This window comes from Peromyscus eremicus, chromosome 2, assembly GCF_949786415.1.
Source record: "Peromyscus eremicus chromosome 2, PerEre_H2_v1, whole genome shotgun sequence".
Classification (NCBI taxonomy): Eukaryota; Metazoa; Chordata; class Mammalia; order Rodentia; family Cricetidae; genus Peromyscus; species Peromyscus eremicus.
The window spans coordinates 123,918,343-123,942,323 of NC_081417.1; the positions used below are offsets into that span (position 1 = coordinate 123,918,343).

The following is a 23,981-nucleotide window of genomic DNA, read 5'->3' on the forward strand; positions in this document are numbered from 1 at the left end:
GAACACTATGTGACCATATGTATATCAAGCTATATAAACATTTCTTTTTGAACAAAGGTCAACAGTGAAGATCCTTTTAATCCTACCACATCAAGTTCTGCCAGTAATGTGGTCATTCCAAAACCTGTGTTAGAGGAGACATCCACCACGAGTGAGGATGTTCCTCCAGCACTGCCGCCCAAGACTGGAACTCCAACAAGACCCTGCCCGCCACCGCCTGGTATGAGAGTTGCAGCCTTTCCTAGATCAACTTTATTTCCTTTCTAGAAAATATTGTGTGGACCTTTCTTCCATTGTTGTGTATTATATAGAGGGCTGTTAACAAGAGCCAAGCACTTAGCATAAACTTACTGCTAACCTCCTCCAGCTAGGCGTGTGCTCCTCCTCTACCTATTTCAGATAAAGTGAATGGGTGAAATCTTGGTTTTTTTGGAAACCATTGATTATCATTTGAATAGCAGTTTCCTATACTCTTTTTTTTTTTAATTAATTTTCTTGAGAGAGAACTAATATGAAGTCTCTGTAAATCCTTTATTTTTTATTTGTTTGTTTTTATTTAGAAAAAGGCAAGGAAGGAGCAGGCAAGTGGTAAAAAGAACTGCTTACCCTTTAAAACTCTTTTAGTTTATAATAGACATTTGTTTGTTTGTTTGTTTTGAGATAGGATCTGACTAAGTAGCCTTGGCTGGCCTGGAACTTGCTATGTAGACCGGGCTGGCCTTGAACTCAAAAGTCTTGAAGATCCACCTGCCTCTGCCTCCTGAGTGTTAGGTTTAAAGATATACACCATCACACCTGGCTCTAAAAGTCTGATTTTAAAATTCCTTGTCTAGTCTAGAAACAAATTGTAGTTGGATTTTTTATTTTGTTTTTAGTCTGTGTTGTGTTTAGCACTACACCAAGGAAAGGTTTGTTTTTTAATACAGAATAAAGTATCTGTGAAGAAATTCCCCTGAGTATGAGTAGTGCTGCCAAGCTGTTCTGTCAGAGGACACAGAATACTGTAAGGCACACCGTTTTTTATCCTTAGATCATTCCTGGGTAACATTGCAGCCCCAAAAGTTAGATGATCACTTTTTTTATTTTTGTTAAATAATCATTCTGCCTTTTCATAATAACTTCCCCATGTTATGTGATACGGATTACACATACCATTGCTAGTGTATAAATATCTGTTCAAAACTTAGGTAAATGAGTTAAGTGATTTTCATCTTTTAAAGAGAGTCACCAATACATACATTGTTAAATTGGTCAGTCTATATTTTTTTTAAGTAATATTTTGTTCATTTACGCTTTTACACCTTTGTGAGTATACTTTTAAAACCCAAATGCCTTATTTAGTGTCTTAATTAAAGCTGAGAACACGGCTAGTGAGATGACTTAATAGGGCACAGAGTACTTGCTGCATGAGCCTGATGACATGTATTCAGTTCCCAGAATCTGCAAAGGTTCAGAGACAGAGATGACTCCATAAAGTTGCTCTGACAACACACACACACACACACACACACACACACACACACACACACACACACACACACCCATATACAGCATTCACAATACTAATAAAGCTGAAAACATTCAAGTGTATATCATTGTCATATTCTAGTTAGCCCTAGCCTCAGTTTGTGAACCCAACCCCACCCCCCAGTTTTGGGAATTAAATCTGAGGTCTCACAAATGCTAGGTGAGCACTCTACCACTGCATTACATTTCCAGCCCTTCAATATTTTGTTTTTTGGACAGTGCCCCATGTAGCCCATCCTGGTCTCAAACTGAATTCCTCATCCTCCTACTTCCTACCTCCACTTTCCAAGTGCTAGTATTAACCCCAGGCTTGGTTTTGTTTTCCTTTGTTTGGGGTTTTTGTTTGTTTGGATTTTTTAATGGTGCTATAGAGCAAACCTACGGCTTCATAAGCTATAACTGGAGCTATTACTTTGTGATCTTAAGTGTATTATTCCCTGTATCTAAGCCTTGGTGCTTTAGTTGTTATATGGTAGCTGTAATTCAGATCTTACGTGTCTTCAGAAGACTTTCCAAGGGTGTGTGTAATAGTATTCGATACAAGCATCTTTTATAAACTGTGTTTATGAAAAGAATCAATTATGACTGTCAGCATACTGTACTATAGGAAGAACATGTTTGAAGAAACTTAAAAACTTCTCTTTTTTTCAAGAAGTGTTTTGCTTTAAGTAAAACTTTAAAATTAGAGAAAGCCAGGCATAATGGTGCATACCTTTAGTACTAGCACTAGGAAGACAGAGGCAGGCAGATCTCTGAGTTTGGAGGCCCACCTGGTCTACAGAGCAAGTTCCAGGACAGCCAGGGCTACACAGAGAAACCCTGTCTCAAGAAAACCAATAAATAAATGAATAAATGAATAAACAAATGAATACGATAACTTGCTTTAAAATGGTATTGGAACAGTGGGTGATGAATTAGCAGAACAGCGTACTGTTATTTGGTCAAAGATTAGTTTGTCAGCAGTACATATATAGACCGTGGACTTCTACGTGTTCGTCATTCTCAGCTTGAAATTTTATAGATGGCAAGAAAAAGTGAGGTTAATTTTACATTTTATGCTACTAGGCATTATGTATGTGTAAATATACCAGCGAAAAGACAGAAGAAATTTGCCGCATTTCAAAGTCAACTTATCTTTGCTGCCACTAGTGAGGCTGAGGCTTTAGCAGCAGAGGCCAGCCTGTGTTGATTCTTTATCGGTTTTCCTTGTTTATCATTATCTTCCTTAGAAGCATGCTTCTTTAAATGGAGAAAGACTAAATCTTTGCACAGTCATGATTCTTGGCCCATTTCCTCTTTTTTGTTTTTGGACTTTGCCCGTTTAGTTGCACCTGAGTGTATTTGAGAGAGAAGTGTGAAAGCTTTGAGGATAGTTGCTGTGGCAATTTAAGGCAATGTTGAGAATGTGCCTTAGACTTTGACTGTCCACCACCTGCAGTTCTTTAATGCTCCCTGTGAACATGTTCTTGTGTGTGCTTGTGTTTGCTGTATCTGCTGGTTAATTTTAATGATTTTGATCCAGGGAAAAGACCCATCAACAAATTGGATTCTTCTGATCCCTTTAAACTGAATGATCCATTTCAGCCTTTCCCAGGCAATGATAGTCCCAAAGAAAAAGATCCTGATAAGTTTTGTGATCCGTTCACTTCTTCTGCCACTACCAGTAAAGAGGCTGACCCAAGCGATTTTGCTAACTTCAGTGCTGTAAGTACTGTGAACGGGCTGTCTGGGGAAATCTGTCCATGTATACTCTGAAGAGTTGTCAGAGATTTCTTGGTAGTCTTCCAAATTTGCATCATTTTACCAACATACTAAAAATTATCTTTTATTCTTCCCCCAAGCAAAATCTGTTTGGTTTTGTTTTGCTGGTTTTTAGATGATTCCATTGCTCAGCTAATTTTAGTTGTCTTGGTTCTTCTAAGCAAGTTGTTTTATAAACCTGTCTTTCAGTCTTGGTAATATAAATATAAGTAAAATCTTGACAGTTATTATTTGGCAAATGGTTATGTATGATGGTGATTTAAAAGTTTGCTGTCTGCCTGTGTATAATGCCAGTAATAAGCTTGTGTATTTGTAACTGTGTATGTGTGTTTGTGTACAAAACTTTAGTAGTTTCTAGAGACTGGTTGGCAGTTTCTGTGAGAGGACAGTACTGTGAGAGGATAGTCACTATATTCATATAGTAGTTTTCATGGTGGTGGTTGTCCTTTTTACCCATCTGTGAACCCAGTTACTCATTCATGCTAAGCTTGTGCTCTACCGTTAAAATCTTTTCAGTTTTGTGAAATAAATGTTAAGATCTAAGAATTCTTTAAGAAACTTGGAGAAGTGCTGTGAGAATAACTTGGGCAAGACCTTTATGATCATAGAAATGGAGCAACCAGTCATGAAGGCGTCATATATTTTATCATTGTGCAGATAAAAATGAAATTTTAAAAATGAAATTCTTAGAGTAGCTAACAGTTTCGTTTTCCCAGATTTTTTTTTTTTTTAGGCAAAATGACATTCATTACCACTACCTATTCTATAAGAAGAATTTCCCTTTTTTTCACCTTTTATCCTTGACTTTGGAGAGTTGAGATTGAGTGGTTAAATGCCCCTGGCCACCGCTTGCCTCATGTCTTCCTCCTCTGAGTACCAGTGGGTCTTTTCTCTAGTTATTTTGTCTCTGTTATACTCTGCTTACTTAGAAAGGAGATGGGCAGGAGTGTGTATGGAACTAAGGCAATTGCACTACCCACCTTTTGAGTCTGTACTCTTAGGTTTAGGGCATCTTCTAAGTGTGAAGGAACAAGACACGGATCCCTATTTTTAATATTGAAAAGAAATAGCAACTCAGAATTATCTTCCATGTCAGGTGGAATTGGAGTTGTTTCAAGCAGAGAAGAATGAAGAATTGGCTTCCTTAGGAGACTGTGATCCTTGGTATAAGATAACATCCTGCTACACTTTTGTAATGTTTGTAATGTACAGTGTGTTAAATATGGTTCTGAAGTCAAAACCTAGTTGGAATGAGTCTTTAACAGTAGCAGAGGTATTTTGTTTATTTCATACTCAGAATCTCAGTGCAGTGCAGCACAAAGCCGCTTACAATAAAGTCCTCCATTTTCAGTGTGAGAGATTTGGAAAGCCTAGCAGGAGTCACATGCACACTGTCAAGCCCTCCAGATGGTCTCACTTCTCATGATGGGCCTCCTCATGTGGCAAGACTGAAACCAAGTAGAATTTTGTATCTTGTTTCTACTGATATTGAAATTTGATAGTAATTACAAATATTTTGTCCAATCTAATCATCAATATTAAGGTTTTACTTAAACTGGGTCATTTTAGCTACATAAAACTCAGTTAAAAGTTCTTAAAGATTATCAGAATCTTCAAAATATTTTTTTAAAAATTAATTTGATTCACATACTATTTAATCTATCTAATGTTCTTATATATAGTAGAATTTGCCTGTTTTGCTTTATAGTTTTGGGGTGTCCTAAAAGGCCAGGTACAGCAGCTTCCTATCACCAGTGGCTTTAATCTTGATGTATATCAGTCAGGCATGCTGCCGTATGGCTGAAATCTTACCCTCAGGACACAGCAGGATCACAAGTTTGAGGCCAACTTGAGCCACCTAGTGAGATTCTAACTTTCAAAAAAGAAAGGAAGGAAGGAAAAAAAAATTACTGTGTGGTAAATGATCCCTAAAGTTTAAATAGCAAGCATTGAATTGAAAGACTACACCACTCCTGTTTTTAAATCACCCTAAGTATTTCTCCTGTTTTGCGTCAGAATGTTACTGTATGCCCCAGATTGGCTTCCGATTGGCTGTCCTCCTGCTTCAGTTTCCCATATGCTAGGACTGAGCATGTACCACCAGGCCTGTAATTTCTACTTCTTAAAGTGATGCTTTGAACATTTTGTAGACTTTATTGTATTTTTATAGACTTTTCTTCCCATAGATTGCATTAAAATTTTAAACTCAACCAGAACTCACTAAGCCCGTGAAACATATTTTCAGAAAAACGAGGAAGTAACATTCTTCCCAGAGTCCTCTAGGTAAAACAAGTAGTTAATGCTCTTCTACAATGTCTTCGTTTATTTTTCTCATTCATACCTCTTTTGGTCTTTTAAATGGCAGTATCCCTCTGAAGAAGATATGATTGAATGGGCAAAGAGAGAAAGTGAGAGAGAAGAGGAACAAAGGCTTGCCAGACTCAATCAGCAGGAACAAGAAGACTTGGAACTGGCCATTGCACTTAGCAAATCAGAGATATCCGAAGCATGAGGAGTCACTGGTCAGCAGCACAGTGCTCTTCCATATGCTGAAGCTATTTACCATGTGCATCCAACTACCTAGGAGCATGGGATACAAAACGTTTGAGGTTCCTATAAATGTGACAAAAATGTAGCTTGTTTTTTGGGGAAAAAAAAGCTATTTCAAATGTGTCTTTTATTTTTTTTCTTCCTAAAGCAGTACCCTAATTAGACAGCTTCACCTAGACCCCTGTTCTGGTGTGCATTTATAGTAAGCTCTTGCCTGCTTATACTATTCCCTGTAAAGCTAGAGCACCAAGCCTCTCCATTCTAGAACCTAGCAGATAGTTTCGCGCTATGCTGCCCTTGTCTGTAGTTCCTATGACAGCAATTAGAGTTCTGAAAATGTGCAAGTATTCTCCTTGAGCTGAGTGGTTGAAGTGGAGGGGGAGGGAAAGAGCAACCTCTTCCTTTTGATCAGTACGAATTAGCCAGTTAAAAGTGCATTATATGTACTTCTGGAGAAAATACAATTTGTTATTTAGAGACAGGGGAACATATTCTGTGAAGATCAGCTCCACTATTGAGAACTAGATGAATTAAGTTCAACCATTATTGCTCCAGTCTCAAGTAATTCCTAAATAAAAGCATTAAAACCTTGTGTGTGAAACACATTTTTAAAACAATTTTCTAACAGATACCTCACCGTGTATTTCCTAGTTTAAAAAAAAACAAAACCCCAGTTACTTACAAATAAAATTTGTAAGGAAATGTTCATTTTAAGTGCTAGTGAGGAAAACTTGTAATTTAAAATACAGCCTGTCAGTTTAAGCAAATACTTAGCCTGAACCCATCTGCCTTTGCAGCTGCAGTGACCTTCTTAGTTCAGAAGTCCTGAGCTAGAATTGGGAAGTGCTTTGGCTTTTTATTATGGGTTTTGTTTCTTGAGTGGGGCCCAGCCTTTTGCAGTGATACAGATGGAAGAAGTAACATGTATCCTCTTGTTTTTCATCCATCTTTGTAGTTTAAATTACTTCATTTACTTGCTTTATTTTTTTCCACCTATAAAATTGACAAGCAACTCCCCCCCCAAAAAAAATTCCTGTTTTTAAATTGAGAGAAAAATAGACTTGCCAAATTATCAGAGCCCTGCTTTTGCTAAAAGCCCATCTTCTGCTAGCCTGGCCTGACAGACAGCTGCATTTGAATGGTCTGTAAAGTAGACTATAAATTGTATCTTTTTTTTTTTTTAACATGAGTTACTACTAATTTAGTGTTTTCAATACCAAGATAAAGAAAAATGCACCTACAAACTAATTAACATTCTCTAGGGTCACCAAGTTAAGATAGTATTGAACTGTGTTAACCAGAGTAACTTTCTGCCTGGCCTATAAATAAATTCCACAGTGTCTAATCAGTCCATCTTGAAATGGTGCTTTGTTTTTTCCTTTCCACACACTATTGGATGGCTGGAATTTAAAACAAACTTAAACCACTTTCTTGCACTGCTAACTTTTTTCTACTTTTGTAAATAAATATTTCAGCGTAAAAGTCATACATACGACATAAGGGCTGAATCATAATCACAAGGCTTTAATTGTGGTAACTAATTCAGTGGCCTAAGTATTTGCTGCAGACAGTGACTGAGAAGGTCATGTGGGGAGTTTGTGATAGGTGTGGTGTTTTCTGTTTGTCCCCCTTCCTCTCACTCTTCAGGAGAAAGGTAAGTTGACTTGAATAACCTTCTTTTGCACTGAGAAAAGTGAAAAATGTTTGAAATGCTTTAAAATTTTTTAATTAAAAAACACTCTGGAAATATTAAATATCTGTAACTTATAAACAGCAACTTTTGATGTGTAGTAAGTGTGCCCTAATCTTCAGTGCACTTAGCTGGGTCATAGAGACTCTTCCTTGGTTAAGATGTGTATATTCAGTGGGCCAATATCATACTAAAGTGTGTATATATTATATAAACATATCTATATCTCCATGCTTGATTGTATGGGATGAATGTCTTAAGAGTCACTTGTGATGTTTTATGGTGTTGACCCTGGCTCCAAAGCCTGCGCTTGAAACAAAAACCAAGTTTTAACCATCTTTTACCTGTTTGTTCAGCTTTATTTGAGCTCTCTTCATAGAATTTTTCTCATGTTTCAGACTTAAAAATTACAGTTGTAATTATGAGAATAATAAACTTTAAGAAATAAAAAGTGTACTATATCATTTTGCATTGAAGCTTTGCACTGTTCTTTGCTCGAGGAAGGGCAGGTGTGCTGTCAGCATACGTTATCCTGTCTAAAGTATTTTGGACAGTATCATATAGAATAAATAAAACGTTGACTATCCCTTTTTGTTATTTTGTCCTGTTTTGTGAAAAGAAGTTAAGAAATGTATCTGCATAGAGATAGAGCCCGAAATCCGTGTCTGTGTCTCTGTTGTTGAGTAAGGGCCTGTGCCTTGTATTTTTAGGAAGCTCCTGTCCTCGAGTCCCTGTTCTGCCATTTCTGAGAAAGTAATTTCAGAAAATTCTTTAAGCCAGACATGGTTGTGCATATCTTTAATCCGGGGGGCAGAAGCAAAGAGACATCTGAGTTCTGGCCAGCCTAATCATAGGGCTAGTTCCAAGTCAGCCTGAACTAATAGCAAGACTCTTTAAAAACAAGCAACAATAACAAAAAAAGAAAGTTCTTTAGCCTCTGATTCCCTGTTTCGTTTTCTTCATTAATGAGTTAGACAGTTGGACTGATTTTTTTTTTTTTTTTTGGTGAGGGGGATGGAGGTGTTGCTGTACAGGTTAAGCGCCAACTCAATTCTTCTGCCTTATCTTCATGAGTAGTTGGGATTATAGGCATGTAATACCCCATCCAGTTTGATACCTTTTTGATATTAGTTATTTTAAGGAAATAAATTCACCACCACCTCCCTGGTGAATGCCAGAACAGCATTTCACCCCTGAGCTCTTCTCGCAGCCTCACATAGTGGACTGAGTGGTATACGTGAACCCCTATGCCAAGCATTTTGTGTGTGTGCTTGTGTTTCTTGTCTGGTTTTCATAGTAGGGTTAGGTAGGGACAGTTTTTATCCCATTTTGGAAATGGGGGAACCTAGTACTCAGAAAGTTAAAGCAGCATGCTTTTACATAGCTAACAAGTAGATGAACCAGAGATTGATCCCTGGTCTCCTGATTCCAACATCCTAGTTTGCATACCTTGCTTCATTTTGTGTGGAAAAAAAATGCTTATAGAAAATGATAGGAACAGGACGTGATAAATAACAAAAAGTAACATTTTTAAGGTGGTTATCATGATCTTCAGTGTTTAACAAATATGTCTACTCGGTCCTCACAACCATAACTCTGAAAAGTACAGGCACTATCTCCATTTTTTCAGAAATAACCAAATGAGAATCCAAGTAACTAGCTCCAGAGCTTAACTACTACGCGTTATCTTTAAAAGAGATAAACCAGAGTAGAAAGCCACAGTCTGTGCGGTCACTCTTAAAGGAATAAACCTACTACATTGCACCTAATATCTTCAAACACTCTTCAGAGCCCAGCGTGGCAGTGCACATCCTTAATCCCAGCACTGAAAAGGCAGAGGCAGGTGGATCTCTTGAGTTGGAGGTCAGGCTTGTCTACATAGAGAGTTCCAGGCCAGCCAGAGCTGCATGTTGAGACTGTCAAGGAAGACAGGAAGGAAGGAAGGAAGCACTGATTCTCTCAGGGCCTAGAGAGATGACTCGGTGGTTATTAGCATTTGCTGCTATTGCAGAAGACAGTTCAGTTCCCAGTACTCACAGATTCCTCACAACTGCCTGTAACTCCACCTCCAGGGATCCAGTGCTCTTTTCTGGCCGCCTCAGGCACCCACACTCAGGGACAGATATGAACATACACATAATTCAGAATAAATTTTGAATAAAAGCATTGTCCAATTAATAGTCTTGTTTAACTTACATGAGTTGCTGACATAAAAGAACTCCATAAATATATGGCAGGAAGAGCTAGCCTTGTTTTTTATTAAAGAAGTACAAGTTTAAGCCAGGTGGTTTATTCCTAATAAAGACCAGCATTCTGGATGCTGACACAGGAAAATTCTGGGAATTAAAAGTCAGCCTGGCTTATAAGTTGACGTAGTGGGTCTTTGTCTCAAAAACAGTGGAAAGCGGACGGGGGGGAGGGGGTGGTGCTAAAACTATAAGGCCAAAGAACTAAAAACAAGTCCAGCAAAAATGAAGACTAAGCAGTAATGATGTGCTCCGGAGGAAGACATGACTAGGGAAATAAAGGAACTGAGCATGTAGCTCAGTGGGCAGAGTGCTTGCCTAGAATTCATGAAGCCCTCAGCTCAGCCCCCAGCACCCCATAAACTGAGTAGGATGTTGCATGCCTATAATCCCAAAACTAGGGAGGTAGAGGCAGGAGGATCAGAAGTTGAAGGTCATGTTTAGTTATATAAGGAATTCAGGTCCGGCCTAGATTCCATGCTGCCGACATCCCAAATACGAGGTAGGTAAAAAGTAAATTTTGAAAGTTTCAAGTAGCTCAATACAACTATACGTTGCATTTGTGGACTTTGTTGCAACTCAAAGAATGAGTTGTCTTATGTTCATGTGTAAGATCTTGGTAACTGAGGAAATTGCTTTAGGGGGGAAAGTGTGAAGTCATTCAGTTGAGAAATTCACCTTAAGTATACCCTATGTGTACCTAAGTTTACCCTAAGCTGAGTCCTAAAAGGAAATTAACAAGTCATAGGATTGCCAGGCCATCGTGGCGCCAGCCTTCAGTCCCAAGTGCTAGGGAGGCAGAAGCAGGCAGATCTCTGAGTTCGAGGCCAGCCTGGTCTACAGTTGCGCTACACAGAGGAAACCCTGTCTTGAGGGGCAGGGTACAAAACTTGTAGGATCTGAGTAGATGTTGGTGAGAGGAAAGGGGTAACTCTTAAGTTTAGCAACCCTCAGGATGGCCTGGAAGGCATATTACATAGATTGTTGGACCCCACCCTCAGTTCATGATTTAGGAGATCAAGTGCAGGGTTCAAGGCCACACAGTCTTGATAATGTATTTGAAAAGGTTGAGTCTCTAAGAGGCTTCAGTAGGTGGCGTTTATTACTTTAGTGAATTCAGTCTGCTCAAAGGTCAGACCTTTAGGAACCTGATTTCATCAGTAAATGAGATAGCACCTATTCATCAAGTTCACGGGGACTGGTGGTGTAAGGACTGGAATATCACTTTTCCCATTAAACACTGTCGCTGGGCTTTGCCCACAGTAGATTGAATATGAGCCCTTCCTTCCTGGTGCACAGGCCTGTCTTGATCTCAGCTACCTGGGCCATTAGCATGGTTTTCTAGATGAATATGTTTATTGAGCTGACATCTGGTTTGGCTGGTTGGGTGGCTGTATGTCTCTTTGGAGTAACTCTGCATACCTTTGCTTTTGATTCATTGTGTGTAAATCTTTCAGTGTGTTAAAGAGCATAGTTTTTATTCTGAAGAAATAGAATTTATTATTGAATATGTGCTGGGTCACAAGACAAAATGAAAGCTACTGATTTTTAAAAATCATCTCAAATTCAGGTCCTAATATTATGTATTCCCTGCATGAATGATATAAAAATTATCTTGGACCAGGAATGGTAGTATGGTGCCTATTGTCTGAACTGTAGAGGCTGAGGCAGAGGATTGTTTGTGTCCAGGAACTTGTAACCAGCCTAAGCAACTGTAAGACCCTCTGTCAATTAACCAGTTCTAGTCTGTTTCCTGGGTCTATAGCTCAGGGTAAGTCTCTTAGCCTGACCTCAGTGGGAATAACGTCTTCCTTTGGGGAGTGTTAGATTAATGGTTATTGATACCAAGTCTTAATTCATATTGTATTGGAGATCCCAAGAGCTGTCATGCCCATTTTTAAGAAGATAGAAAAGGGGGTCAGCAAGGTGGCTCGATGTGTAAAAGCACTTAACTGCCAAGCCTGTGTTCAGTCCTCAGGACGCACTTCGTGAAGAGAATTGACTACCTCACACACACACTCAAACATGAGAAAGATTATTAAAAGAAGATAGAGAAGATAATGATACATTTTAAGAACATGTTGATCTCTGAATAAAGGGAATAAAACTGTTTCCTTTAAAGTCGTTTGTATAGAACACTTTATTTTCTCATTCTGGATGAAATCATCACTGAAGGAGGTACACAGAACACTATCAGAACTGCTCTCTTGGTGTTTGCTCACCTGCATAACAACACTTGTAGTATGTGTTGTTACTGCCCTAAGTTTAGTGATGAGAAAACAAGGACAGGGAGGTTAATTAACTGGCCTGAAGCCAGGGTTTCAGCCTAGGCATTGGTTCTAGAGCAAGTGGAGGATGAGAATGATAAAACAATATTCTACCTCAGGGCTATTACAAGATACAAAATACGATAAGCTTGGAAAAGCGGTTCCTAAGTATGTACATCCTAAGAATTTGCATGGCCGGCAGGAGTAATGTGCAGCCTGACTGCTCAGTTCTGACGCCCTCCTGGCGTGTATGCTATTGGGGCAAACTCTCTGCCCACCTTTGTCATTAAAGCTGAGATGTAGGAGGGATGGACCGTCTGGTGATTAAGAGCCATTGTTATTCCTGCAGACGACTGCTTCAATTCCCATTACCCTCATGGCAGACAGCTCACAACAGTGTGTAATTCCAGTTCCAGAAGATTGGACATGCTCTTACGGCCTCTGTGGGAACTGCACACGTGGTATGCTTAGTTCATGCAGCAGAACACCCAGACACAAAAATAAATCCTTAGAAAAACCTGAGACGTAAAGGACACAGGTGATATAGGGCTGTTCTGAAGATTGAGTTGGAGAGTTTAGTGCCAAATACAGTTCTAAGTAGACACTGCAAAGTGGGAAGTACCCAGAACTTTAAGAACCTTGGGGTGAACCCAAGCTCCTGACTCAGAAGCATTTCCGAACTTGTGAGCTGAGGCAGGGGCCCTGACTGCTGCCCAGGCGGGTCTTGTTTTCCACAGTGCAGCCCGTGCGTCGACCCTTCCTATGGTACCTGCTACCGATAGCAACTTACTGTGTCCTGGTTCCTTCATTCACTCAGCTGGGTATGACAGTGGCACGAGGTTCCAGGAGAGACAGGTGTACCCTCAAGTAAAAATCTGAAGAATGGACTGGACATGAAATGCCAGCACTTGGGAGGCTGGGGCAGGAAGATTGTTCGAGGGCAGCCTAGGTTACAGGGTGAGACCCCGTCTCAACCAAAGTGAAGAGGAGGGACGAAGAGGGATGTGAAGAAGGAGACTGATCTTGTGGATTACTATTAAAAGTGTGTAGTGTTGGGCTGGTGAGATGGCTCAGTGGTAAAAGCACTTGCCACCAAGACTGGCTTTAATCGAGTCCCTAGAACCCACACGGGGAAAAGAAAGCCAGCCTGAAAGTTGTCTCTGAACTCCAGATGCATGCACAGAAGTAAAATGTTTAAAATTTTGTAATTAAAAATATGTAGTTCTAAATACTTGAGAAAAGTAGACAAAAATGTAGCCTCTGGACAGGGAGAGACTTCTGAGGAGGAGAGCCTGGAAGGCTTCCTGGAGGAAGTGATGCTGGCTGTGAGCCCAGAGGCTGGGTGGGACTTTAATCCCACGTCAATAGACTAGTTGGTCTCTGGGCCTGTAAGAGACTAAGGTCCTTATTCCCAAGGTTTCTTGCCTGAGTCCGGGGGAGCCCTGGCTGTCTTCGGTGCCCAGTACTGCCAAGTTGAACCAGGCTCTGTGGACCCAGGGGTTTCTAAAGCCTGTGGGTTCACAGGAGCTGGAATTTCAAGGTCTGGTCACGCTAGTTCTGTGGTGTGATAGACGGCATTCTCAGGCTCTTTTGATCTCCCTGGACTCTGAGGTGTGTGCTCAGAGAAGTGGGGGCCGGAATGGCACCTCTTCTCTGCCTAGCAGGGATAAGTGACTACCCAGATGCTAGATTTGGGGTAGCTTTGCCCAAGCAGGACTAGAGACCGCAGGCAGAGTGGAACTATGGGGCAGATTGGCTCTACAACGTGGTCTCCAGAAGTTAACCCGTCTGTACTTAAGTTCTGCCAACTGCAAAAGGGAGGTGTGTGGTATTTAGTGAGTTGAAGATAAGATTTTGTGTAAAACGTGACTCAGAGGTTGGCATATTGAAAATACTTGAGTCGGCGGAAGACTCAGTCACGATGTGTTGGACAGATGGCTTGTATTGCCCAAGCACCTGGGATGCAGACCCAGCCCAAAAGGAGATGGGAGCTCTCGGCGCCCACGCTCTTACAAGAGAGCCTCCTGGAGGTCCTGAATCCAAGAGTTTTCAAGCTGCTCCCCTGCCTAGTATCGTTGGCTGAGCACCCACAGTTACCTGCTGGACTGCACTGGTGGGTGCCAGAGCCCATTCTTCCTGTTAATGGCAATGTAAAATGCTGAAAATGCGTATGACCCACGGAGAAAGGCTGTTCTCCACCCCACCCCACCCCAACCACAAAATCGGACTGATCAGAAGTCTGTAAACTGGTGCCTGGTCTGGCCTGTAGCCTTCTCATCCCTCCTAGCTCCCTGCAACTCCCTTCCATTTGTGCTCAGGGCCTGTCTCTTGACCCAGTTGGAAGCGATTAGCCCTGGAAAAACCGGTGAGGGGGTTGGTCGGTAGAAATACCTTTGTCAGGTAGAACCCTGATAAGGCGATCGCTATCCATAAGGATGGGGGCGAGGCTGTAAGCCTGCCACTGGCCCAGTGTGTGATCCAGGACAAACTTGGCCTTCTCGGTACCCAAGGACGGGTCTCGACCAGTTCGAGATCCCTGTCTGCTTCTGGATGGAGTGGACGCGCCCTTGCCCCCCAGGCCTGCTTCAGGGATGTTTGGAGGGGAGGTGCCCGCCAGGGCGGGGGAGGAACTGGGACCGCCCCGCGTGAGGCGTCCAGGTACTGCCACCTGAGAGTCCCTGCGGCAGCCAGGCAGCCGTCACCGCGAGGTGACGCCAGCGCCCCTGCCCCAGCCATCCTGCACCCATGGCCTTCCTGACCACCTGGAAGAGGGCTGCATCCAGGAAAAGAGACTGCAGGTACTGGATGGCTGCACGGGGCGGGAACTCTGCGAGGGCCACGCGTGCAGACGGGAGGGACGGCGAGGAGGCTGGAGACAGAGTCAACTGCTGAGCTTGGGGATAACTGCCCCCCAGGGGCAGCCCATGGCCTCCTGCATTCCCACACGCTCTCTGCTCACCTGCACCCGTCCTGAGCCGGTTGGGGTCGAAGGATAAAGGGATGTAGCCTCACTCCACCTAAACCTAGCCGCTAGTATCACTGGGCCAGCCCTTGGGGCTTACAGGGAGGGGGGCAATTAGAGCCCAGTGCTGTCCTCCCACCCCCACCCCCGCCGCAAATACATCATCCTTTTGGGTTGAGAAGGGGATCCTGATTCCCCAGGCCCAGTTAGGAAAACTGTGCACCAGAGTCCCCCCTGCAGGGATGCGTCATTGATCTCTTCCGGATGTCATTTCCCCAACTTCCCCATATCCTGGCGAGTTGGTGCCTTCAGGTGTATTTGCTATCAGAAGGAACAGTTCTGTGCTCCTCACAAGTCCTTTATACTTACATTGCTGCTCACACTGCTGTCCCCGGGACAGGGCAATGCAGCTGCCTCCATCAGACTGTCCTAAGCACCCCTAACTTGATAAGCCACGATCCTAATTCTGTATCTTCACCCCAAACCTGTTCCTCATCCTGTGACCCCATCTCAGCGAACGGCACAGTCATCCAGCCGGTTGCCCAAGCCCGAAACCCGGGAGTCATCACTGACACCTCCCTCATCCCTTCCCTCGGCTCCACATCCTGCTGATTTTATCTCTGCTAGACTGCTGCAGCAGTCTCTAGCTTCCCAGTGTCTTCAGTCCTCCCTCTGCACAACCCTTCCAGAAGGACAAGCCAGATGCATGGCAGTTTTCTACTTTAAAACGTCGAGGCCTAGGCATATAGCTTGCCTAGCATGTGGGAAGACCCAGGAGTTCAAGGTCCAGTACCTAGTGAGTTCAAGTTTGAAACTGGTTACCTAAGTCCCTGTCTCAAAAGCAAGCAAGCACTCACAGAACAGCCCGTGGCTGCTCATCACCTGGAGACTGAGGTAATGGCAGCTGCCTTGTAGTACGGCTGGGCTGCAAGTGCTCAGACCTGCCTGGAAGACAATTTCTCCATTCTTTGACACTTTATAAAACTCAGCTGAGGTATCCTCTTTTAAAAAATCCCATCTGAGTCACCATCGTTTTAATTAATTTAGATCATATTTATTTATTAGGGAGTTAGGCATGCACCTGCCACAGTCCACATGTGGAGGTCAGAGGACAACTTTCGGGAGTCAGCTCTCTTGCACCATGTAGGTCCCAGAACTCAGGACAGCTTGGCTGCAGGCGCCTTTACCGCTGAGTCATCTAGACGGCCCTGAACCTTCAGGTCCAGGGCACTGGCACCTTTTTCTCTCTTTTATGGCTCTCATTCAGTCTTTCAGTACACTCTGTGGGTCACTTGCCTTGTTTTAAGCTTTGTATGAGGCATTGTGGCCACAGCTTGAGTTCAGACACGGAGGCCTCTGCTCTTGGAGACCATATTCTAGTAAAAGACACCAACATACACAGAAATAGACAAAGGGACATCGGAAATAGGTAAAGTTTACAATAAGATGATGGGATGCACAGTGAAAATGAGCACCCTCAGAGCCTTCCAGTGTGAGAACAGTTCATGTCAAAGCCCAAAGTATATCTGAGGCAGCAGCAGAAAGGGGCCAGGAATTAAAGATCTGAGGAGCTCAGAGAAGTAGGCTGGCCAGAACACAGGGTCTCCCGCTGTGAATTGGAAAGCACCCAAAGGCTCCAGGCGGGATCTTTACTTTGTCTAAAGGTGACCATGCTACCCTAAAGAGAAATGATTCTCTAGACACATCATCTCAACTATAGGTCCTGGCATCTGCTCCTTCATACAAGAGGGTGGGGTGGGGAGGCAGGCTTCAGAAAAATGGGGGCTCAATATATTTGGGTTCTGATGATGATACACCGAATGATTTCTGAGGAAGACAAGATGCCCTGACTGACATAATGAAGCTTGGTTGTGTCTGGGTAGATTTCTCCCTGTGTCGGACCCACCAATGAGAATTCAGCTGTTCTCTGTCCCGTGAGCAGCAGGGAGCCTCCCACGTGGTGCATGCATGTGTATCTCTAGTGTCATTGTGTGAAGGGACCAGAGGCAGGGAAACCAGAAGGGAGGCGGCTTGATGACCTAGGAGAGGGATGCTGGGGGAGAGGTTAGGAGAATGGTGGGACTGGGAGAGGGGAACCAAGCAGAAAGAGCAAAGGCTTGGTAAAGCAACAGACCAGAGCGTCACCGAGATAAGGGGTGGGGCTGCGATCCAATGGTTGCCTCTGCCTATGTGGCCTGCACTCCCATGCCTTCCACCTTCAGCTGTGGCTTTGCAGACGTCATTGGGGTGTGGCTGATGTTGAGTAAATGCAAGTTCACTTTCCTTGGTGGGAGTGTTAGGAAATCTTCCATCCTAGGTCTTTTCCTTGAACAGAAGAGATTTGGAAAATGTCAGGGGTCGGAAGTGGCATTTCCCACAGGACTGTTGGGGAACTGAATGGGACTGTCCCTGGAGCCTGTTCACCTTAGTAGGAGCACCACCACCTACCTGGCCTGAAGTTGACTCCTTAGCCCAGCCAACCACAGCCCCCAGGTATGGTGTGTGGAGGGATAACCCCTGCTCTTGGTGTGAGCCTGAGCCAGAGGAGCCCTCAAAACCTTAGGCTGCAAGGGTCTAATCTAATCCTTGGGCAGTGCTAGGGGAGGGTGGGGAGGCCACTGCTAAGTTTTTACTCATTCTCAGAACCTTCAAGTTGAGGTACTCCTAGGCTTGTGTTTTAAAACCCTAAGTTTCTATAGTGTTGACTGTTTTTATTCAGAGATTCTGACCTCCTGCGATTGCTGGGTATGGGAGTCTGAGAGGGGAGATGCTCCATGTGTACCTCAGTCCTTAGTCACGAAGAAACTTCCAGTAAGCCTTGTCCAGCCTTATGAGTACAGGAGGACAGAGACATGGGACAGTGGGGGCGCTTTTTAAGATCAGGGAGAAATGGGTTATTGGGGTCACAGCTTGAGATCTGCCAGTACCCCATTTTCTGAAAGATCCTCAGCCTTGCTCCTCTGGACCCTGGACCGTTGTCACCTCACTTTCAATGGCCAGCTCCACTGTCTCCTAATGCTCACCTGATTCTTCCTGCAGCTCCCTGGCTGCCAAGCCTTCAGACAGCACCAGAAAGCAGTGTGCCCAGAGGCTGCACAGGCTTCTGGGAACCCTGATTTTTGAGATAGCAAGCATGACTCTGGAGAGGGTGGTAGACCTCTTTTGCTGGTTTGGTTGCCCTGAGTTTTCTTTTTTGCTTTTGAGACAGTATTGATGAAATTATTAAGGTAACTCCAAGTAGTTAAAAGGGAGGTTTATTTTGTGGGGTAACTCACAAGTGAAGGGATAGGTAACAGGGTCTGGGAAAAGTGTAGCACAGTCCGGGGGTGTTCTCTGGAGAACTCTGCTTGATCTACTTCCAGTGTCCAGGGTCCAGGAACCAAGAGATCCGGCGTATCTGGATCTCTCCGGTCTTCAGGGTCCTTTCTCGGCCCCGCCTTGTAGGCGTGACAGTTACCGAAAGTCTCAGTGGGGCTTGGAACTTCCAGATCAAAGCTGGAATGGCTACCCACTACAAGACAGGGTCTTCTCATTGTGTAGCTCTCCCAGGATGGCCTTGAAATCTCAGCAATCCCCCTGGGTCCACACAGCTGCTAAGCCTCTCTGTTTCCACATCTGTCAAATGGGGTGAGGTCCTTGTTCCGCTCCTGTTTAGACGATCATGTGGTGAGACTTCATGACTATAGTGTCTGGCATTCCTAGGGGAAACAGTCTCACAGCAAACTCCCTGATCCTCTGCCTTTTACAGTCCTTCTGCCCCTCTTCTGAGGTGTTCCCTGAGCCTTGGGTAGAGGGTGTTTTGAAGATGTATGCACTGGGACTGGGCTCCACACTCTGCATTTTTATCCTTTGTGGGTTTTTTGTAGTGGTCTCTATCTGTTACAAAGAGAAGTTTCCTTGATGAGGACAAATGTAGAATATGGTTAGGGATTGCTGGTTAAAATAGTAGTTGTAGGTTCTCCAAGATCCATGACTAGTCCTGGGTAGTTGACAACAAAAGCAGACCGGCAGATGTGGACGGGGAAAGCCCAGGAGGCCGCAACCCTACCCAGAAAACCACAAACTAAGGGAACTGGAGAAATAGGCTTCCCCAGGGAAGAACACACCAATTAGTTATCCAATACCAGATGCTCAGCCCTGAAAACATACATACAAGTAATAATTATACAGACTGAGCAGGTTGTACTTATGCATTTAGGAATTTATATATGTATGTAATTGCAATTAGTGAAAAAAAAGGCCATGAATTTTAAAGAGCATAAGGAAGGATATACAGGAGTGTTTGGAGCGAGGAAAAGAAAGAGGGAATTGATACAATTATAACCAAAAAATGAAAGAAATACTTTTTAAATGGGAGTGCTGTTAGGAGTTGTCTGGGGACCTGTGAGGATTTTGGAAGTTTCTTTTTGTAAAGCACTGAGAACAGCCAGGGGAATCACTGCATTTGTACGTCACCCCTGCTGGAATGGCCCTGGGCCCTTTGCTTTATCATGTGTTCTACTTGGCTTTCAAAGAACAGAAATGCATTTCTCACATTCTGGAAGTGGGGAAGCCCAGACAAGGCAGATTCCGTGTCTGATGAAAGCCATCCCCGGGAGCGATGCTGTTTTCTGCCCTCCCTGGTGGCGTCTTGTCTTGGGTGTCCTTTGTAAAAACGGCTTCTTTTCCTGTTCTGTGGTAGCATACTCTGACAGAAGCAACTCAAGTTTGCTCTAGCTCATAGCAGAGAAGTCAAGGCAGCAATAACTTCAAACTGCTGGTCACATAGTGTCCACAGTCAGGGAACACATATATGCGCGCATGTGTGTATGGTGTGTGTGCGTGTGTGTGTGTGTGTGTGTGTGTGTGTGTGTGTGTGGTGTGTATTCACCTGTGTGTAGATAATGTGCATGTGTGTTCAGGTGCGTGTACATGCATGTGTGTGGAGACCAGAAGTCAACCTCAGGTGTTGTTCCTCAGGAGGTACTCTCCTTATCTTTTGAGGGAGAGTCTTTCTCTGGGGCCTGGGGCTCCCTAAGTAGACTAGGCTGGTAGCCAGCAAGCCTGAGGAAGCTTCCTGTCTCTGCCTCTCCAGTACATGCCACCAGGCCTGGCTTTCAACATTATTAGTGTTGTTGTTATTGTTGTTGTTGTTATTATTATTATACTTAGTATGTGTGTATGTGTGTCGTGGCACGTTTCTGGAAGTCTAAGGACAATGTTCTGAAATTGGCTCTTCCCTTCCACCCCACATCATGGTGATCAGTTGAACTCAGGTTGGTTTGTTGCTGCCTTTTATTTTTTCCAGTGGGTTCTGTGAAGCCAGGGAGGTGGCTCAGCTGTTGAGCACTGGCTGCTCTTCCAGAGGACAAAGTTTGATTCCCAGCACCTACATGGTAGCATACAACCATCTGTAACTCCAGTTCCAGGAGATCCAGCACCCTCTTGTGGCCTCTGTAGGCATAAGTACACTCATGGTGCATAGACGAACAGCCAGGTAAAAACACCTCTGTACATAAAAATTTTAAAACATAATAATAAAGTTGGTTCTGGGGTCAAAGTCAGGCCCTGTGCTTGCATGGCAAGGCCTTTATGACTGTCATCCCAGCCCCAGCGTTTCTCTGTGTAGCTTTGCACCTTTCCTGGAACTCACTTTGTAGACCAGGCTGGCCTCGAACTCACAGAGATCCGCCTGGCTCTGCCTCCCGAACGCTGGAACGCTGGGATTAAAGGCGTGCGCCACCACCGGCTCAAACAACCCTCCTGTCTCAGCACCTGGAGGACTAGGATTATAGATAGGAGAAACCACGCCAGGCTACAGACAAGGTTTTTGTTTTTGTTTTTGTTTTTCTTTTCTTTTCTTTTCCAGAGCTGAGGACCGAACCCAGGGCCTTGTGCTTGCTAGGCAAGCGCTCTACCACTGAGCTAAATCTCCAACCTCCCTCCCCACCTCATTTTTTAAAGAGTTGAAAAGCTGTTCCTGAGCACAGGCCAGACCAGTGGGAGGTCACTGACAGCCCTGTGGGTCCTGCCCTTTTCCCTCCTTTACCACTGTGGCCTCCAAGCCCAAATTCCAAATCTCCAACCCTTCTGAACCAGGCCCCCACCTCCAGATGCTGCCTCCCCCTGCCTCCGGCATACAGGAAGACCCAGCTCTGCCTTGGTTCCCCCAGCCAGTGCATGCCATGAGCTCTCTACACGACACTGAGCAGGGAGGCCTTGAGGTGCAGGCCACGGTCCTTGGTACACCTTCTTCCCTGAACAGCCCTCCACGTGGCCAGGCCTGTTGGGGCCATTTCCCTGGTGTTCACAGCAGCCCCTTCGCTGTCATCCTGGGGTGTCAAGGCAGGGATGCAGCCTCAAGCTAGCTGGGACACGGCAGGGTCAGACATCTACCCAGATCAAGGATGCCTGTCTCCAGAGCTTGGTCCCTTGGTGTCAGAACAGCCCTTGGCCCCTCTCGCCTGCCTCATTGGTCCTCTCGCTGGTCTACCCTTAGCATCACCTGGAGACCAGACTGGGGCAGAGAGGTCCCAATTCTTGAACCTAAAGTATCAGAAGACTGTAGAGCTTCCTTCTCTCCTTTCTGTTGGGGGGTGGGGTGGGAGGGAATAAGGGACAGAAAGGGAGTAATATTCCCAAGGTCTTGCAGTGTGTGGGGACACAGGACATTGGAGGGAGCAGGCCTATCCCAGGACCAGGCATCTCCCAGAGGATGATGGGGAGCATTTTAGAGTTGTGACTCACACCTGTAGTCTCAGCACTTGGGAAGCAGAGGTAAGAGGATCACCATAAGCTCAGGGCTTGCCTGGTCTATGTATCAAGTCCAAGGCTAGCCAGGACTGCATAGAGAGTTTCACAAAACAAAACAGCTGTGACTGCCATACCCTCTTCAAGTGCCCACGTTGATGGATCTGTTCACTTCTAAAGTATTAAGAAGTCCAAGTCTTGGGGGCTGGAGAGATGGCTCAGCGGTTAAGGGCACTGGCTGTTCTTCCAGAGGTCCTGAATTCAATTCCCAGCAACCACATGGTGGCTCACAACCATCCATAATGAGATCTGGTGCCCTCTTCTGGCATGCAGGCATACATGCTGGCAGAACATTGTACATATAATAAATAAATATTTTTTTTTTAAGTAAGATAGTTTAAAAAAAAAAAAGTCCAAGTCTATAACCTGCCAGGTTGGCCTTAGGGCCACGAGAAGATCTGAGTTCAATCTCCTATGAGACCTGTGGTGAAGGAGAGAATCAGCTTCCCTAAGCTGTCCTCTGACCTCACAGGGTACACAGCCTGTACTCGGCCCTTCTCCGCACAGAGATAGATTTGAAATGTTTGAAGAAGCCATGTGGTGGTGGTGGTGGTGGTGGTGGTGGTGGTGGTGGTGGTGCACGCCTTTAATCCCAGCACTCGGGAGGCAGAGCCAGGCGGATCTCTGTGAGTTCGAGGCCAGCCTGGGCTACCAAGTGAGTTCCAGGAAAGGCGCAAAGCTACACAGAGAAACCCTGTCTCGAAAAACCAAAAAAAAAAAAAAAAAAAAAAAAAAAGGCGTGCGCCACAATGTCTGCTTTTTTGTTTGTGGTTTTGTTTGTTCATTTTATTTGTTTATTTTTGTTTTCAAGACAAGCTCTTACCTGTAGCCTAGTCTGGCCTAGAACCCATTGTGTGGGTCAGAACTGCCTCAGACTAGGGCATTCCTCCTCTTTTGCCTTCCATGTCCTGGGCTTACAGGCGTGAGTCCCCACACACAGCATCAGGCAGCAGGTTTGAAGCCATACATTCTGCTACAAACTAACCCAAAGATGGATTAGCTTGATACTGAGGAATGATGGAAGGAAAATACTGGGAGTCTTTGGGAGCTATGTAGATGGCTCCGTGGATAAGTGTTCTTGCTGTGCAAGCGTGAGGACCTAGAAGCCCTAACGTGTAAAAAGCCAAGCGAGGCTGCATGTGCCTGTAATCCCAGCATTGAGGGGTGGGGATGTGTGGATCCCGGGAGCTTGGATGAAAGACCCTGTCTCAACGCAGTAGGTGGAAAAGTGCCAGCTGAAGACACCAGACATCCTCTGGTCTCCTCCTGTGCACACCCCCGCACACTCACATGCATGGAGCACACACACCCTTGTTTTTCATGATTAACCCATTATGTTTCTGTAACAGCAGAAAACCTTTGGGGCGCTGCAAGAACACTGTGTCATATGGCATGATAGTAAGGTGTGCGTGTGTGTTCAGAGCCAGGGCTGCGGTGAAATCATGTGGTAGGTGTGCGTGTGTGTGTTCAGAGCCAGGGCTGCGGTGAAATCGTGGTACAACATGGCCAAACACTGCCAGAAACACCTTGGAGTCACGACAGTTGATTTGATTTTGAATTCATTTTTGGTTGCTATGCGTTCAGAAACCTTTTATTGTTGCCAAAGCTTTTGCAACCTTTCCGTTCAGTTATGTAACTCCACATGGGGGTGACAGCCCACAGGGCAAGACGCTTTGCTCTGGGGTGGAAGGAGAGAACCAACTCCACACAAATGTTCGTGCCTACGCGTATACACACACACACACACACACACACACACACACACACACACACACGCTATATATATATGTGTGTGTGTGTGTGTGCGTATATACATATATGTGTGTATATATGTATACATATGTATATATATAAAATATTCACAATGCAAAAGTTAGGCAGTGGTGGCGCATGCCTTCAATCCCAGCACTCAGGAGGCAGAGGCAGGCAGATCTCTGATTTCAAGGCCAGCCTGGTCTACAGACCGAGTTCCAGGACAGCCAGGGCTACACAGAGAAACCCTGTCTTGAAAAAACAAAAAACAAAAAACAACAAAAAAAAAAGAAGAAGAAGAAAGAAGACAAGTCAGGAAAGAGGTGTTCTGTCGGGTGAAGAAGGGACTGGGCTTGGGAAGCTCTCTTAAGTCTCTGGGTTCTGTTGTTGGCTCAAGGTGGGGCTGAGCATGTGATCTGAGCTGAACAATGATGAGT

At 44.4% G+C, this 23,981-nt stretch overlaps 1 protein-coding gene across 4 annotated transcripts in view; it reads left to right on the plus strand.

Moving 5' to 3' along the window:
• Eps15 (epidermal growth factor receptor pathway substrate 15) overlaps positions 1-8,114 on the plus strand; it is a 110,659-nt gene extending 102,545 nt beyond the window's left edge. For 3 of the 4 annotated variants that reach the window (XM_059254693.1, XM_059254694.1, XM_059254695.1), the window contains exons 23-25: positions 58-220; positions 3,050-3,231; positions 5,654-8,114. In XM_059254693.1, the coding sequence (XP_059110676.1) occupies positions 58-220; positions 3,050-3,231; positions 5,654-5,800 (492 nt within the window). In that variant the 3' untranslated portion in view covers positions 5,801-8,114. The remainder of the gene's footprint in view (positions 1-57; positions 221-3,049; positions 3,232-5,653) is intronic. The other variant, XM_059254696.1, reaches the window with a different exon arrangement.
• Positions 8,115-23,981: the final 15,867 nt, after the last annotated feature.